The following is a 15351-nucleotide window of genomic DNA, read 5'->3' as shown; positions in this document are numbered from 1 at the left end:
TGAATTAGTATAAGCAAATAAGTACATAATATTAAACCACTTACTTATCATTCTTAGTTCATCATAACTTAGTTTTATTTTGTGTATAACTTTAATTTTGGTTTATTTAATATCAGAATTGTGATGATAACGTTTTGTCTGGTTTAACATAATATTTTTCTATTAATATAAGAACTCCCGCCTCGTATTTTCCACGCCTGATAGATCTATTATTTTTTTTATTCAACAGTATCATAATTTTTACATAATTGTTTTCTTTCTCACATTTTTTTTCTATTAATGATATTTAAAGTTATACTGTAAATAAATGATAAAAATAAAACATTATAATATTAAATTAAATAAGAAATTACTGACCTATTTCAAATAAATTGTAAAACATTAAGTCGCATACAATGGTAATACTTACAGTTATACTACAAGTATTGCAATGCATATCAAATCATAAGTATATTTTTTTTGCGAAAAAAGTCCCAAGACGTTTGAATTTCCGTTATCCTGATGTATCACATTATGATTAATATAGTTAAGGTTATTAATGCATACTAATAATTCCAAACAGAATAAAAAATATATTGAAGTACAAGACATGTATAAGTAATAATAATTTTCAACAATATTAAATGTACTTATAATGATTATGATTATTTTTATTCAGATGTCAACGACTTTGTCAGTCCTTCGGTTTACAGAAATTTAAACATTATATTTCCTATGCAAGCTTATAGTTAGTAATTAGTACCTATACATATAATATGAATAGATAATATTATATTATGACATAGTACAATAAAAAATATTACAACGATTTTTATAATTGATTAAAAAATACAGCTAAATCAATAATTTTAAAATAGTATTATTTCAAGAACAATATTTCTACATTAAAACAGTTTTCAAAGATCCAATATATTTTTTTTTTTTAATAATAATTTTGTTGATACATTTTCAACAATGATAATCTCAGCTTTTTAAATAGTTCTTTCAAATCATTACACTAATTATTTGGTATTAAGTTGTATTATTATTGAAAAAAGTTCTGATAATTAAGTAGGTACTATAAGTGAGTAGGTATATACTACTCACATTGTATAAATAATTCTTTATTTTTATTTAAATAAATTTACTGAAATTAAAAAAAATATTGATTGATTATTATTCTTCGTCTAAACATTATACTATAACGGTCGATGCCTGACGTCAAAATTAAATAAAAAAAACAAAAACCGCAAATGTTAACGCTATCTAGTGTCTTAATGCGCGTTGTAAAAATCTAGTACTCGTATAATTGTATTACAGTCGATGCCGCTCTTATTACCATACGGCTATATTTATCAAATAAACATTTTATAATATCACACATCGGTCAATTAAACATAATATATCGAATTTATTAACACATACCTAAATACCTTAGAATTCTGAATTTCTAAAGACCAATATTTTTTAAATATAAAAATAATTTGTGTAAACCATTTTACTGAAGCTTTAAAAATCTTTTTACATTTTGAATGTTTTGAACGTTTAATCATGTAAAGTCTAAAAAGTATGCAAATTATTTTGTAGTAAAAAAAAATAAAAATAAATTTTCTTTTTATATTTAAGATTTGAAACATGAATACAAGATTTTTCATTAGTTTTCTATGTGCAATAAAAAAATTTAAGTTTATCAAAAAATCACATCAATTTTTTATTAATTTTATTATCATTTGAAGTTTTTTTGACAATGCAAATTGTTGATATTTTGTTGTGATTAAAAAAATAAATAAATATTAATTAATTATTATATAACAATTTCAATATTTTCGGTAAAAACTAAATCAATCTACCATAATACTTATAATAAAATGAATGTCGTTAATAGCAATATCAAAAAAGATACAAAATATACTTTGTAATATCAGCAGAATTGGTCCTTCGCCCAAATCGTTTTTTGTATATAATTCTATGCCATTGAATTCATATTATTTAACACTCATTACAGTGATCCACTTGACATATTCTGTACAATAGAAAGAAGTGACACCCACTTGTCCATCTTTTTTACTTTTGACTCCTCATTCTACTAACAGCTTAATTTATTTTATTTTCAGCTAATTAAAACTAAAAATATTCAAAACAAAAATTAAGCAATTTACAAGGGTTAATAAAAAATGTATGTACATTTCGTACAACGAATCACTAAACCTAGTAAACCACATACAATCGGTGTATATTTAGTGTTATCAGCGACAAAAAATGCAGTTGAAGTACCTAATGTTTGGTGGCAAGAGATCAAAAAAATTAAAATGATCTCACTATCAAATGATACAGTTGCACATAGAATTAATTAAATATTACAGTGAACAGAAGATCAGTGAATTCAAATAGTTATTAAAAGAAAATTTTGCTCGCTATAACTAGCTTAATCTACTGGTGTTTAAGGTTTATGCTAGCTACTTATATTGATACATTATAATAAATACAACGGACCCCGTAAACATATGTTGTTTTGTGAACCAATTATTCAAAGTACTAGTGAAAAAACCTTCAATGCCCTCGACTTGTCGATAGAAAAGGTCTTGATTGAATGAAATTTGTCAGATTATGTATAGACGGCGCTAAAGCTATGTACGATAAAGATAGCAGTGCTGTGACTCGAATGCTTGAAGTTAATCCGAATGCACCATGGACTCAATACAATATTTACAAGGAAGTTTTAGTATCAAAATATATGCTGGATAACTTGAACAACATCTTGAACACTTCTGTAAAAATAGTCAACTTCATTAAAACAAGGCCATTGTAATCAAACATTTTTAGAACTACCTATTGATTTTGATTCTGTGGGTCGAGATAGACTTTTGGATCATGGTCCTAAAAAGATTGAGAACCACTAAACTAACTAAATCCAATTTTAATTAAAAATAACCGATTAAATTGAAAACCTAAGCATTTTTACTGCTCTTAAAGATAATAACAGCCACAAAAATTAAATATGAAAAATTAAAAACACCTACATAAATCAAATCATTCATTACTCGTTCAAAATATAAAATTAATAGGAACCAAATTTTAAACTATATAAATTAATTATTTGACATAAAAAAATATACAATATTAAATAAAGAGTCCATAAAAATCTTTCAAAATTCGGAAACTTATAAAAAAGCATTAAGACTACAATAAAATACTTTTAAAATATAAAAAAAAATCAATTTCATCGTATAGGTATCAACGAATATTAAGTGTTAAAGTGTAGATATGTTGAACTAATTGTTTTAAATTAAATTTACAAATACACATTAACACTTTGACGTGACTATAAACTTTAAAATTGTAAATGGGTTTTTCTCACTTAAATAAAAGAAAATAACACATTATGTAATACCAATTAGCCTATTATATTATAATGGGCTGAAATGTTTATACTATATTACTTGTTTTATCTTAACTATTATTAGTTATTGTCTACTATAATATATAAATTAATCTTTGATTTAAAATTATTATGTTATCGAGTTACATAATGATTATGTAACTACATAGAAAGACTCCAAAAAGATCAGAGGTCCATAACAATGTTTAAATTGTAAACGACATACTAATCTAAATTACTTGTACAATTAAAATTTTCAAATATTTTACAACTACATGGATTTAAAGAACTTTAATTCTGAAAATAATTTACGGTCTTAATACAGAATTTTTAAAAATCTTTATTTTTCTTCGTAAATCGTATTTTATATTATTTATACCTATAGTGAATCCTTCACTTACTTTATTCCTACTTGTATTTTAAAATTCAAATATCTACTTGCTTTATTAATAGCAATTAATGATTTTACTTATAAACCAATTGAAAGTAGACATTAATGAGTTAAAATTTTAAAGTTACATAAATTAAAAAGTTGATTTTATTTTAATTTTTCAACTCGATAAATTATTTTTTAGTTTCCATTAATTAACTTATTTATATGTTAATTAACGTGTAACCAACGAATTAAAATTTAATTTTAAAAAGTTAATTTAATCTATTTTGTTTTCTGTTTTATTTTATTTGATTACATTATTGATTAAAATAATCAATTTTCATTTCATTTCAACAAATATGTCATTACAATAAATTTATCGTTAAAATGTACCTTTTTATTTTTTTCTTATGACGAAAATATTTAATAAAGTATTATATAGAAATACTGTATTAGACTGTATAAATACTTTTTAGTTTAAAGCTGGAAAAAATAGGCTATTATTATAAACAAACTAATCATTTTTGTTCTAACTAAAATCTATAGCCTTAGGTACTCAATAATAAACGCGATTGAATTATTTAGTATCAAATTAATGATTTTATGATTAATATTATAATGGGCATTAGGTTGGTTTTAAAGATAATGAAATATGCTATTTATAAATAATATTTATATTATAGTATGTATGATGAGTAATAACTAATTTATCTACAAATATGTATTTCTTATTAATTGATATGGATAAAAAATAAAAGTATCGGAACTATAGTCCTAATCTACGTTAATTTTAACTATAAAAAATACGGCCAGATAATATATTATAGCAATCTCTATTCACCTGTGATAAGGTCACGTAAAATTATAATTTTTAGATGAACTCACTAGATAGGTGTGTTCCTTACTTAATGCACTGCTTTGTTTTCTATTTATCTGTAGTTCCTAAACTATATATACATGTACCAATATAAAAGAACAGAATAATATTTTAATAATACCTACAATAAGTAAAAATATAACAGTATTTAGTAAAACTACCTTTAATTGTAAAGTAATAATATGGCTCGGTATATCTAAACGTAAGTATAATAATCAATAAAGTAGCTAGCTCCAGAACTACGATAGTATAGTGTTCGAACGAAGTGTGGCGCGAATGTATTATTATGTATACCTATTTATATCATCTCATTACTATATTAATTTAAGTTCATTTTTTCATTTCTCTACTTGCCTATACGATTAATGATATAATATTAAATATTACCTATTAAACAGAAATTTTAACCACCGCAGAGTTATAACTTAGAAACTATAGGTAATCTATAATATTACACTTTTACAAACATTGGGTAAAAAATTAAATATATTTTTAAATAACGATGTAACATAGTTTATATATTTGTTTTCTGTTACAAATTATAAATATTCGTGTGTAAAACATAGAATTTTAAAAATCAAAACAATATATTATAATATTATGTATCATAATATATTATAATAAATTTCGATAATAAGTTCACATATTATAAAAAAAATAAGATAAAAATAAAAAGTAAAGAATTCTAAAAATCAGACGCGTATAAAATAATATAATTATAACTGACAAAAATATTATGCAGTATTTGATGGTTGAATATTAAATTAAACTTAGGACTAAGGTTTTCCGTTGGTCGTTGTATTGGCCACTGCAGTAGTGGTGGCTGCAGGTGCTGTATTCGCCTTATTGCCTTTTGGAGGTTTGATGTTTGCAACAGTAGTGCTGTTTTTGTTGTCTTTTTCGGTTTCTTTCTTTTTAGAATCATTTATTTTCGAAGACACTGACGACATATATTCCTGAAATATTTTAAACAAATTTCATACAAATTCCACCGAGTAGTTTTCATCACTACTATACAAGTGAGTAGTGACTACTAGTTACTACCTAGAAAAGACTTTACTTACCAGTATTAATTTCCTTATATCTTCAATAAATGTCTTGTACTTGGTGAACTGCTCATTGGTAAATTTCACAACTGTGCCTTTTGCATTTTCCAAATGGGCGTACTAAAAATGTTAAAGCATTATATTACATAACATTACTTAATTACACGTATTGACATTTGACTAAACTTTATAACTAGAGATGAACTTATGAGTAAAAAAGGCTAATAAATAAAGATAAAGATATCCGTTTTTTATTTCATTGTACAACTATACTGATTACAAATCGAAAAGCTAAATATTTTTGGCAATTTAAATCAGCTACGAATGAAGATTTTTTTGTTTTTTTTTAGAATTTCTCCAAAAATATTTCTGTGTAATTCATGGTTATACCTATCTTAATTTAGTCCCAATAAAAAGATATGCATCCCAATCACGTCTGTATTAATTATAATATTTGTCAGCCATACCTTTATAATTTGGTCCGCCAAGATGGCAGCCTCCTGGGTAATGTAGGTGATTCCTTGTCCTAAGTATGTGGGTCCCATACTGATGTTTTTAGCTAAAAAGTTTGTTACATGCACGAAACGCCTAGCTCCCTCCCTCGATAACATTTCGATGAGCTGTTCAATGTTCTCCGGTGGCTTTTGATTTTCTGGTTCATCCTCGCTTAAGTGTTTCCATATGGCCTTCATTTTTTCCGAAAACGCTTTGGGATCTTTGGCCAGCTAAAATATTTCATAATTTGTGAGTTTAAATTGTTTTTCTCATATTCAGTATCTCAATGACATTAACCATGTATCTCTATATCGAATTATCAGACACTGAATTATTCCAAATTCTCATGACTTTGTGTTTATTTTTAAATAATAATAATTATTATTATATTATAAAATAATATATGGGTACGAAAAACCCACAGATATTATGTAATCACTTATTATTTTATAATTTTGCAATAATGATATATTTTTTTTATAATTAGTTTTGTAACAAAAGTTGTACACAAGTATAATAATAAATTGTTTACATTCAAAACCTGCTAATCAACGATTTTTAAACCGTTATTTTAATTACAAAACAATACATCATTAAAATATGTCGAAATGTTCAATAACATTCTATATTTTTCAATTATTATTAATTCCATTATAAAACATAATATTAAATTGATCTAATTAATCTTGATTTTACATCGATATTTTAAAACATTTAATCTTTAAAAAAAAAGACGATTTATTATTAAGCTACTTACTCACACTAGTCACACATTAAACATTTAACAATGCTGTCTAAAAGTACAAATTATGCTTTAAAATTCCAAAAACCAGAATTTCAAAATTCATAAAACACTCGTATTAAAGGAAAAGATGAATGAACGTACTATAGTGAATCACTTATCATAATAAGCTATATATACAATAGCGAATTGAGCTTAATATATTATTATATACAAATTGTTACTTATTTTATTATAGACAAATTGTTTTACTATTGAAAAAAAATGATAAATAATAAGGCGTTAATAAATAAATATATGCGAGGTCGAGCAACGACTATAATTATTAATATAAAGTTCCACGTAAATTTTTCTTACAGAATATACAGTTAGAATTAGGTAATAAAATATTAATCTCGGAAATTTATAGTCTATCTGCTTTTACTTAAATTCTCATTTTCAATACGCAATGCAATATATTTAGACCGATTTCAAACTATTTATAGACATTAGAAAGTTTTGAATTTATTATAGTTTTTCATCAATTATATATCCAACTAAAATGCTTGAAAATTTAATATGAGATCTCAAATGTATGTCCTTAAATAATTTTAAAAATATTGAAAATACTAAGATACATTATTTTATAAGTGTTTAAAATTCAAATTTTAACAAAAAGCATCAAAATTATTTTGTAAATACAATTGTATAACATTTGAAATTTTGATAACCAAGGCTTAAGGATTATATAGAAGGTTTCCTAGTAAGTTATTTTTGTAACAACCTTTAAATTTTAACTAAAATACACAATTTGTTTTATAAACATTCCAAGTTCAAATTTTACAAAATTAAATACTTAAACAAAAATAACAATTCAATTTTTGTTATTTTGTGGTAATTATTAAGAAAAAATTATTCGAAGGGAATTGAAACTAGAATGTGTATAACAATTGGATACTCACGAGGTCTGCAAAATACACGAAGCACTGGACGGTATCGTATCCCTGTTTTTTGAGCAGCTTAGCCTCGGCAATCGTTCTGCGTGTCAAGCGCCTTTGCAATTTCCTGGAAAAGTGGTTGACGTGTCTTATAGTCTTCACTGCTTGACTAGACGTTTCTGTACCTGCAGTAGGCAACAACAACACAATATATTGCCGAAATTTGGTATAGATCGGGACTATAATATGATATTATAATTAGTTATTACATATGTCATATAGGTATTATAGGCACATTGCATAGATAATAGATATTTTGTATGTCTGTCAAAAACAAAAGACCAAGAATTCCTTTTTCAATTAACTTTTTAAATAAAAATATTCTTACTCGGTTTGTCTGCGACGTCCTCGCCTGGATCCTTGTCTGGCAAATATTTGTCCACGTATTTATCAGCCACGCTCAACGCATCGTCCAACATGGTGAGCTGCTTTACGGAGTCAGCACGCTTTAGGACCGGCTCGACTTTAGCTTTGACGTAGGTCTTGGTTGTGAAATAAATCTAAAAAACCGAACAGAGATGTTTAAGGTACCATTAGATTCGGGATTTGTTCAGCAAATTAACTTAGTTGTGATTACATATACAAATAAGTTTACCTATCGATCTAAATTGTATGTATTATTATTATCCGTATGTAGGTACGTAAATATAGTACACATGTACCCACATAAGCTTTTGTACTATAAAGTTTATAGTATAAACTATTAATATTGTGTTGTTGCGGTGTACTAATAACTTATTATTTTCATTCAATTTTAAATGTTTTAATTAAAAGCAACTTTCTTATTATATACAGGTAATTCCGGTGTCTCTATATATTAAATACATGTGTGTGTGTGTGTGTGTTTGTGTGTGTGTGTTTGTGTGCAGATAGGTTAATTTGTATATGTTAACGCTTATCGTTTATCGGGCATAGGTCAAAATCATCTACCTCGGACGACGATCATACGAGTTGGTCGTGGAAATAACAATGAAACAGAGCAAAGGCATATTATCACCTCGTGCATAATTAATCACTGATCAATGTGTCTAGGAAAATCAAAACAATTTACTTAACCTAGCTAATCTGCTATATAATACTTATCATCATATTAACTAATGAGCCTAGTTTTTAATTATAATAACAATAATTAATAATATTAATATCATTGAGTATATATTTATTTATTACGAATTATACGTGCTATTATACCCCCGTATTAGGTAAACAGAAAAAAAAATAAAATATTACAATTAATACATGATGATATTGTATACATTTTAAGGGTGTGTGTAATTAAAAATTAAGAAAGTTAAAGGTGGGGTCCGTGTTGTCATGCGACATCAAACGTCTTATAGGTTCATTTTTCACGTAGTTGGTGCCACTAAAGGGTATGTGATATATATATAATGCATTTTTTTTTAAATTTAAAATAAATTTTCCTATATTAGCTATTTGCTTGTATTATACTCTTATATCATATAGAAATTGTAAGTTATGTAGTTAATTGATAAATCACCAGTTTTCAAATGAACTATAATTTTTTTGTTGGTCTTATATTGATTTTGAGCTTTAAATTAAAAATCAGCATTTTTAAATATTTATATAATATTATATCAGTAAACATATTATATTATGAATGTCGAATAATTAATATTCCACTATGATTTAGGTAATACAATGATATCAGTAATAAAATCAAAAATAATATGATATATTTAGGTATAATGTTATATAGGTATTTCTCTCTTTGTAGATAGTATATTATTATTCTATGTATAACGACTGTTACATATTATATAATAATATATTTAGGAAGGTCACGTTGAACCCTATTATTATTAATTTAACTAGCTAGTATTATAATAAAATAATGGATAATATTAAATTATAATAACTATATATCAGCTTGTTTTGCCTTTAAATTCGAATAAAGTTTTGTATTATTGAATGATAACATATTTATTTTTGGATTTTGTAGTTATATATCAATCATAACATTAATACATTCATATCCCTCCTATGTTAAATGTTAAATCAGGTATTTTATATTATTACAAACTAAGATATAATAGTAAAGTGAAATTAGGTTAGTTAACCATTCTATTATGTGGTACGACTGTCTTTATATTCATTATAATTTATAATATGATTATTATATAGGTAATTACCTCCTAATTCAGGAGAAATCATGAATAAAGAAGAAATAATTAATTGTATATTATGTACCAATTTTTTATACCCACAGCCCACCCATAATTAATATGCATGTTACTATAATCTTATAAATTATTATTACTTTGATATAAATATGGTACCTCGAATCTCATAACAATTATCATTGATCACGTCAAACATCATTATGACACTAATAAAAAAATCACCACCAATAGCAATGACCATTATGGTTTATCTTCTTATCCATAAATATAAATAGGGATGAACATACTTGGTACTTCATTGGTATAATTATTGATTTTAAATAATAAACTTTTTAAAAAATTAAATATTATACGCTTATAATATATTTTGGTATATTATAAAATCGTACAACGTAAAGTGTACATAATAATAAAAACCAAGAAATTTAAATAATAAATGACCTTGAAGATATAATAATATAACTTCAAATAAAATGCTGAAAAAAATTACTGGTCACTGATACAGGGATGTAGACATTAACAACATTAAAAAGTTAATTGGTTTTTTAACGTCTTAGATTTACTATTTAATTTATCTTCTAATTAACTTAAAGACTTAATTAGTTTAGTTTGCCGTTAAAATACCTTATCAGTTGATTTAAAAATAATCCATTAAATTAAAAAAATTTAATAATTTTTGGTTTTCATGGTTAATATTATACATTAATTGACTATATAAACTGTTTAAAATTAAAATAATCCAATACTATAATTTCTGCTAAGTTTTTTGGTAAAAATAATATTATTTTAGATAATTACAAAATTTATAACAAATAGGTAGTAGGTGTTTATTATACTGATTTAACTAATTATATATTATTAAATAAAATAATAATATGATTTATATTGTATTTCATTATTTTATATTAAATAGGTATTATATTATTTTTTAAACTAAGTGATTCTACATTTTTGATTCAAAGGTTTTAAAAAAAAGTTTTACTCATTTATTATAAATTACTTTTACGAAAATAACTGTTATTATAAGTTATAATATTAGTGTAATACAGTATTTTAAAAGTACTCACCTCTTCCGGAGTATAAGTGACCATTGGTACATTTTGTTCGACAACATCCAATGACTTGCACATAATATCGTCAATTCTATTAATTGGATCTTCAAATTTGATGACTAATGGAACAGACATATCCACTACGCTCAACACGGTTTTTTCTGCACTTTCCAAGCTGTATCCAATAACTCTGTTCGACATCTATACATGTTTATTCATAAATTATTTACCGTTAATAATAACCCTCGAAAAAATCAATATATTATATAATATATGTAAAATAAACAATATTGAGGACTTACCTTAACTTTTACGTAGATGTATGTCACTTTGTTGACACCTGATGATACCACCGGCAGTTTCATAATCCTATTGATGGCCACAAAGTGAGGCAAATCATGTTTACTCGAAGCCGTCATTGTCGTCGATTTTACCAAGAAAATCTATACGTATGGAAAAAAGTAAAATGTTTATAGGTAACACCACTATCACTACTGTAGAGGATAACAATTTACCTATAATATGTTACTCGTTCGACACCACACGGTTGAGTGAATCGAAGATCTTTAGCAATCTGTGATATTAATGTACGGTACTGTGATATATACTATTTCATATAGAGTGTGTGTGTGAACCTATATATGTTTATAGGTACGCGCATGAGTAATGATAACTAAAATATTGCGACCTTTCAGAGGTTATCAGTGCATTCAAACACATGTAGGGTGTAAGTATATATAGTATATATTTGTATAACGTTTCGTTGAAATCGATCAAAGAAAGTTTGATACATTGGACCCGTGACCAAAAAAATTATATATAATATTTTATGTTACAAAATATGCTTTAATCACAGTAGTAAATGACTAAAAGAAATGTATAAAAATTAAATGAAAAGTATAAACAACCTTGTTAGATAAAAAGAATGAGTCGTATGTGTAAATTTTACGTGACTAGAATATAATATTAGTAGTTACTAAGAATTATCTAGATTTAAATAAGACTTTGATCGGTTGAAAAATAAAAAGTGCAACGTCTTACATTAGTGATGTCTCATCGGTTATTTGAATTTATGTCATAATATTTGCTAAATATAACACAATAATAACAATACACATTATATTATACAACCGTAACGTAATTGATTAAGTATTTGGAACGAGTTGCGGACAGCCATAATTAAAATTGATGACTTAACATAATACAGGTACATAATAATATTACCATACATTTTGCTATTGTCAAACTAAAACCTACGAATTCCTAAAAAATAACACTAATTTGGTTTTAAGTATCAATAATTTATGTATCATATTGTTTTACATCAATAATTGCTGATTCAAATATGTAATAATGTCATTCAAATATTAATTTGAAATAATAAATGATTTTTGTTTTATTTTTATTCACACGTAGGTATTCAATATGAAAGGCGCAAAAATATTGACACGTATTTAGTCACTAGACATAAAATAAAATTGATAAACATATTATGTGCATACTTGCTATAATGTAATCACAAAAATTAAGCAGCATAGTTTTTCAATTTTAATTCTAAAGCGAAAGCGTAATATATTATGCATCTTATTCTTATAGACACAGCACATCTATGATTCTGTACTTCGTAGTATAAATACATTTGAATTATTTTTAATTATGTGAAACTCGCATCAATTAATGTTCTATAAAACTAAATATACTTGTTTATTACCATTATGAATAAATAATAGGTAAAACATATATGTTATCTGTTAAATGTAGTTCAAAAACCAACAAAAGGGCATTTCAGACATTACTTCTCTAATATGTTGTATCAGACATAACTTGTGATTAATTAAATTATTATTTACATTTTATTACACAGATTCTAATAATATAATTAACAAATTCATTGAATATAATATATAATTTACATTTATAAAATAAAGTGAGGAATACACATAATATTGATTTTAGAATAATGTCGTTATTTTATTTAATTTTCCGTTTATAACTACGTTTTTGGAAATAAGAGTTCCATGAAATGTATGTACCTATTACAGTTGTCAATCAACCCATTAAACATTTTACAGAGAAAATGCCCACTGCCAATAAACACATTTTTCAAATTTCCCAATTATTTATAAAAAAATCTAAATAGTAACTACAGATCAACTGTTTGAGCATGATGGATTTTAATATTTATAGCAATAGCGCACTTAAGTTTTGAACAAAATATCTTATTTCTTATAATACAGAAAAAATCTTTATCCTATAGATTTCAATTTTATATACATTTTGAGCTCTATAAAAAAATAGAAATTTTAATAAACAAGTTATAAATCTGCTAGATTTAACTAACTCAAATATTTATTTAAAAATTTAAAAATGTCAAAAGTCAAACATTTTATTATAATTTATTGAAAGTTTATGATATGGTAATTTAATAATAAATGATTGTTGTTACGAATCATAAGGATTTGTAAGATCAAAACTAATAAATAATTGATAATTTTAATTTCAAAAACCTGAAAAATTAATGTAACGATAATAGTGAATCTATTATTATAACATTATTTTAGTATTATTTTTTTAATTTTTTTTTGCCTTGATTAGTAAAAACATTATAGCACAGTAATTATATGAATTTAAATGTTATGATTTATTAAAGTGATTATATAAAGAAGTCAGAGGGTTTAATCGAGAAAACAATAGTTGTAATAACAGTTTTAAATATCATTATTTAGTATGATATATGTTTTATTTTCACAAATAATTACAATACCAGTATATTTTAAAATAAAAAATAAAAATTTTCTACCATATTCGGCTATATATTATATAAAAATAGTAAATAATTAATTATGTTATATAACCCAAACATTTTAACTACATTTATTTTGTTTTTTTAAACTTTTTTTTTAAAAAAATGACAAAATAATTCTCGTACAATATAATAATTAAAATGTTTTAATAGATGTTATATTAGATAATATATTATAAACGTATTTAATAAATTATAAATTATAACTTTTTATTATTAATAATAATTAATATTAATATAATTAATATTTTATTATAATTTATACTAATTAATAATATACCCTACTCAGCATTATTTCCCAAATACGAAGATTTAATATTTAATCACAAATGTCGACACACTGACCCACCCACAACTACTGTATATCACAATGTTTTAATCTTAAATCTTACAACATAAAATGTGTTGTTGTTGTTATTATATAGATATGCACTTTAATAAAAACATTTCAAAATTTATCAAAATAATTTATAATTATTAGTTGTTAACTCGTAACAAATGATTATAGATAAATATATAATGTTTATATGATACTTTCTTTATAATTAGGTATTAAGTATAATCTATCTTTAAATATGTATATAAAACTACTGGATAGTTTTCAATAAAAGTTATAACAATAGATTTCTTGAAGCTTTGTTTTTCAACCAATATGAGGCGTCTCACACAATCACGCTTAGTTTACTTCGACTTACGAAAATTGAATATTTATTTTTGCACATTTAAATGGTTGGCATTGATTGCGATAGTAAAATAGTTATTATAATTGGATAAATTTTCTATACTCTATCATATTCTATCATTTGGACTAAAAAGAGTTGTTCTATATAAATGCAATAACAATATATAGTTAATTTAATTTAATAAAAATGTATAGAATGCAAAATAATATAATAACGTACAATAATGTCAAATAATGTACAATAATGTGTGGTGTTCGACGTCGTGAGTGTATTAAATATTAATGAGTGCATTATAATATTAATATAATACTTATCATGGCTAAGAAACGCAAGTGTGAAAATAAGATAATTATTAATAATAAAAATTAAAATAATATATATTTAATATTTAAATATTATATCAAGAACACTATTTTCTGACAGAGAGAACGTATTACTTAAACTATAACAGATAGTGTAACGTCCTCTATTCACCGGTCGCTATCGTCTCACAGTGTTGAGACTATCTAGAAAAATAATCAGTTATCTATCTTTTATCTAATATAAAAAAAAATAGTACTTAGCAAGTTATTTAAATACTTATTTGATATAAAAAATAATGCAACTATCTAATTAAATTCGTCTATACAAAGAATAAGAAAAAGAAAATGCAAATTGTTATTGTCAATGAACAACAATTTATTGTATCTAAAATATATATTTGCTGCCATCTATATAATACCCATAAAAAAGTGTTGAATATATAATATAATTATACATATCGGGGATGGGCAACTAACGGCCCGCGTACCATTGTTAACTGGC

General features: G+C 24.4%; 1 protein-coding gene across 2 annotated transcripts; it reads right to left on the bottom strand.

Moving 5' to 3' along the window:
• Positions 1 to 5076: 5076 nt before the first annotated feature.
• Positions 5077 to 11711, bottom strand: LOC132921618 (lipid storage droplets surface-binding protein 1). Of its 2 annotated transcripts, none has more exons than XM_060984740.1 (8): positions 11577 to 11711; positions 11364 to 11504; positions 11077 to 11262; positions 8197 to 8368; positions 7833 to 8047; positions 6122 to 6379; positions 5673 to 5774; positions 5077 to 5564 (listed from the first exon to the last, which is right to left on the bottom strand). In XM_060984740.1, exons 2-8 carry the CDS (start codon positions 11478 to 11480, stop codon positions 5385 to 5387), a joined length of 1230 nt encoding a protein of 409 aa, XP_060840723.1. In that variant the 5' UTR covers positions 11481 to 11504; positions 11577 to 11711; the 3' UTR covers positions 5077 to 5384. The 2 variants fall into 2 exon arrangements, with proteins under 2 accessions (XP_060840723.1, XP_060840725.1); XM_060984742.1 differs by having other exon boundaries at positions 7833 to 7993; positions 11577 to 11710.
• Between the last annotated feature and the right edge of the window lie 3640 nt (positions 11712 to 15351).

Source organism: Rhopalosiphum padi, chromosome 2, assembly GCF_020882245.1.
Source record: "Rhopalosiphum padi isolate XX-2018 chromosome 2, ASM2088224v1, whole genome shotgun sequence".
In the NCBI taxonomy this organism is placed as follows: domain Eukaryota; kingdom Metazoa; phylum Arthropoda; class Insecta; order Hemiptera; family Aphididae; genus Rhopalosiphum; species Rhopalosiphum padi.
The sequence above is the reverse complement of the archived record's forward strand: the minus strand, read 5'-3'. Positions and strand labels throughout refer to the sequence as shown.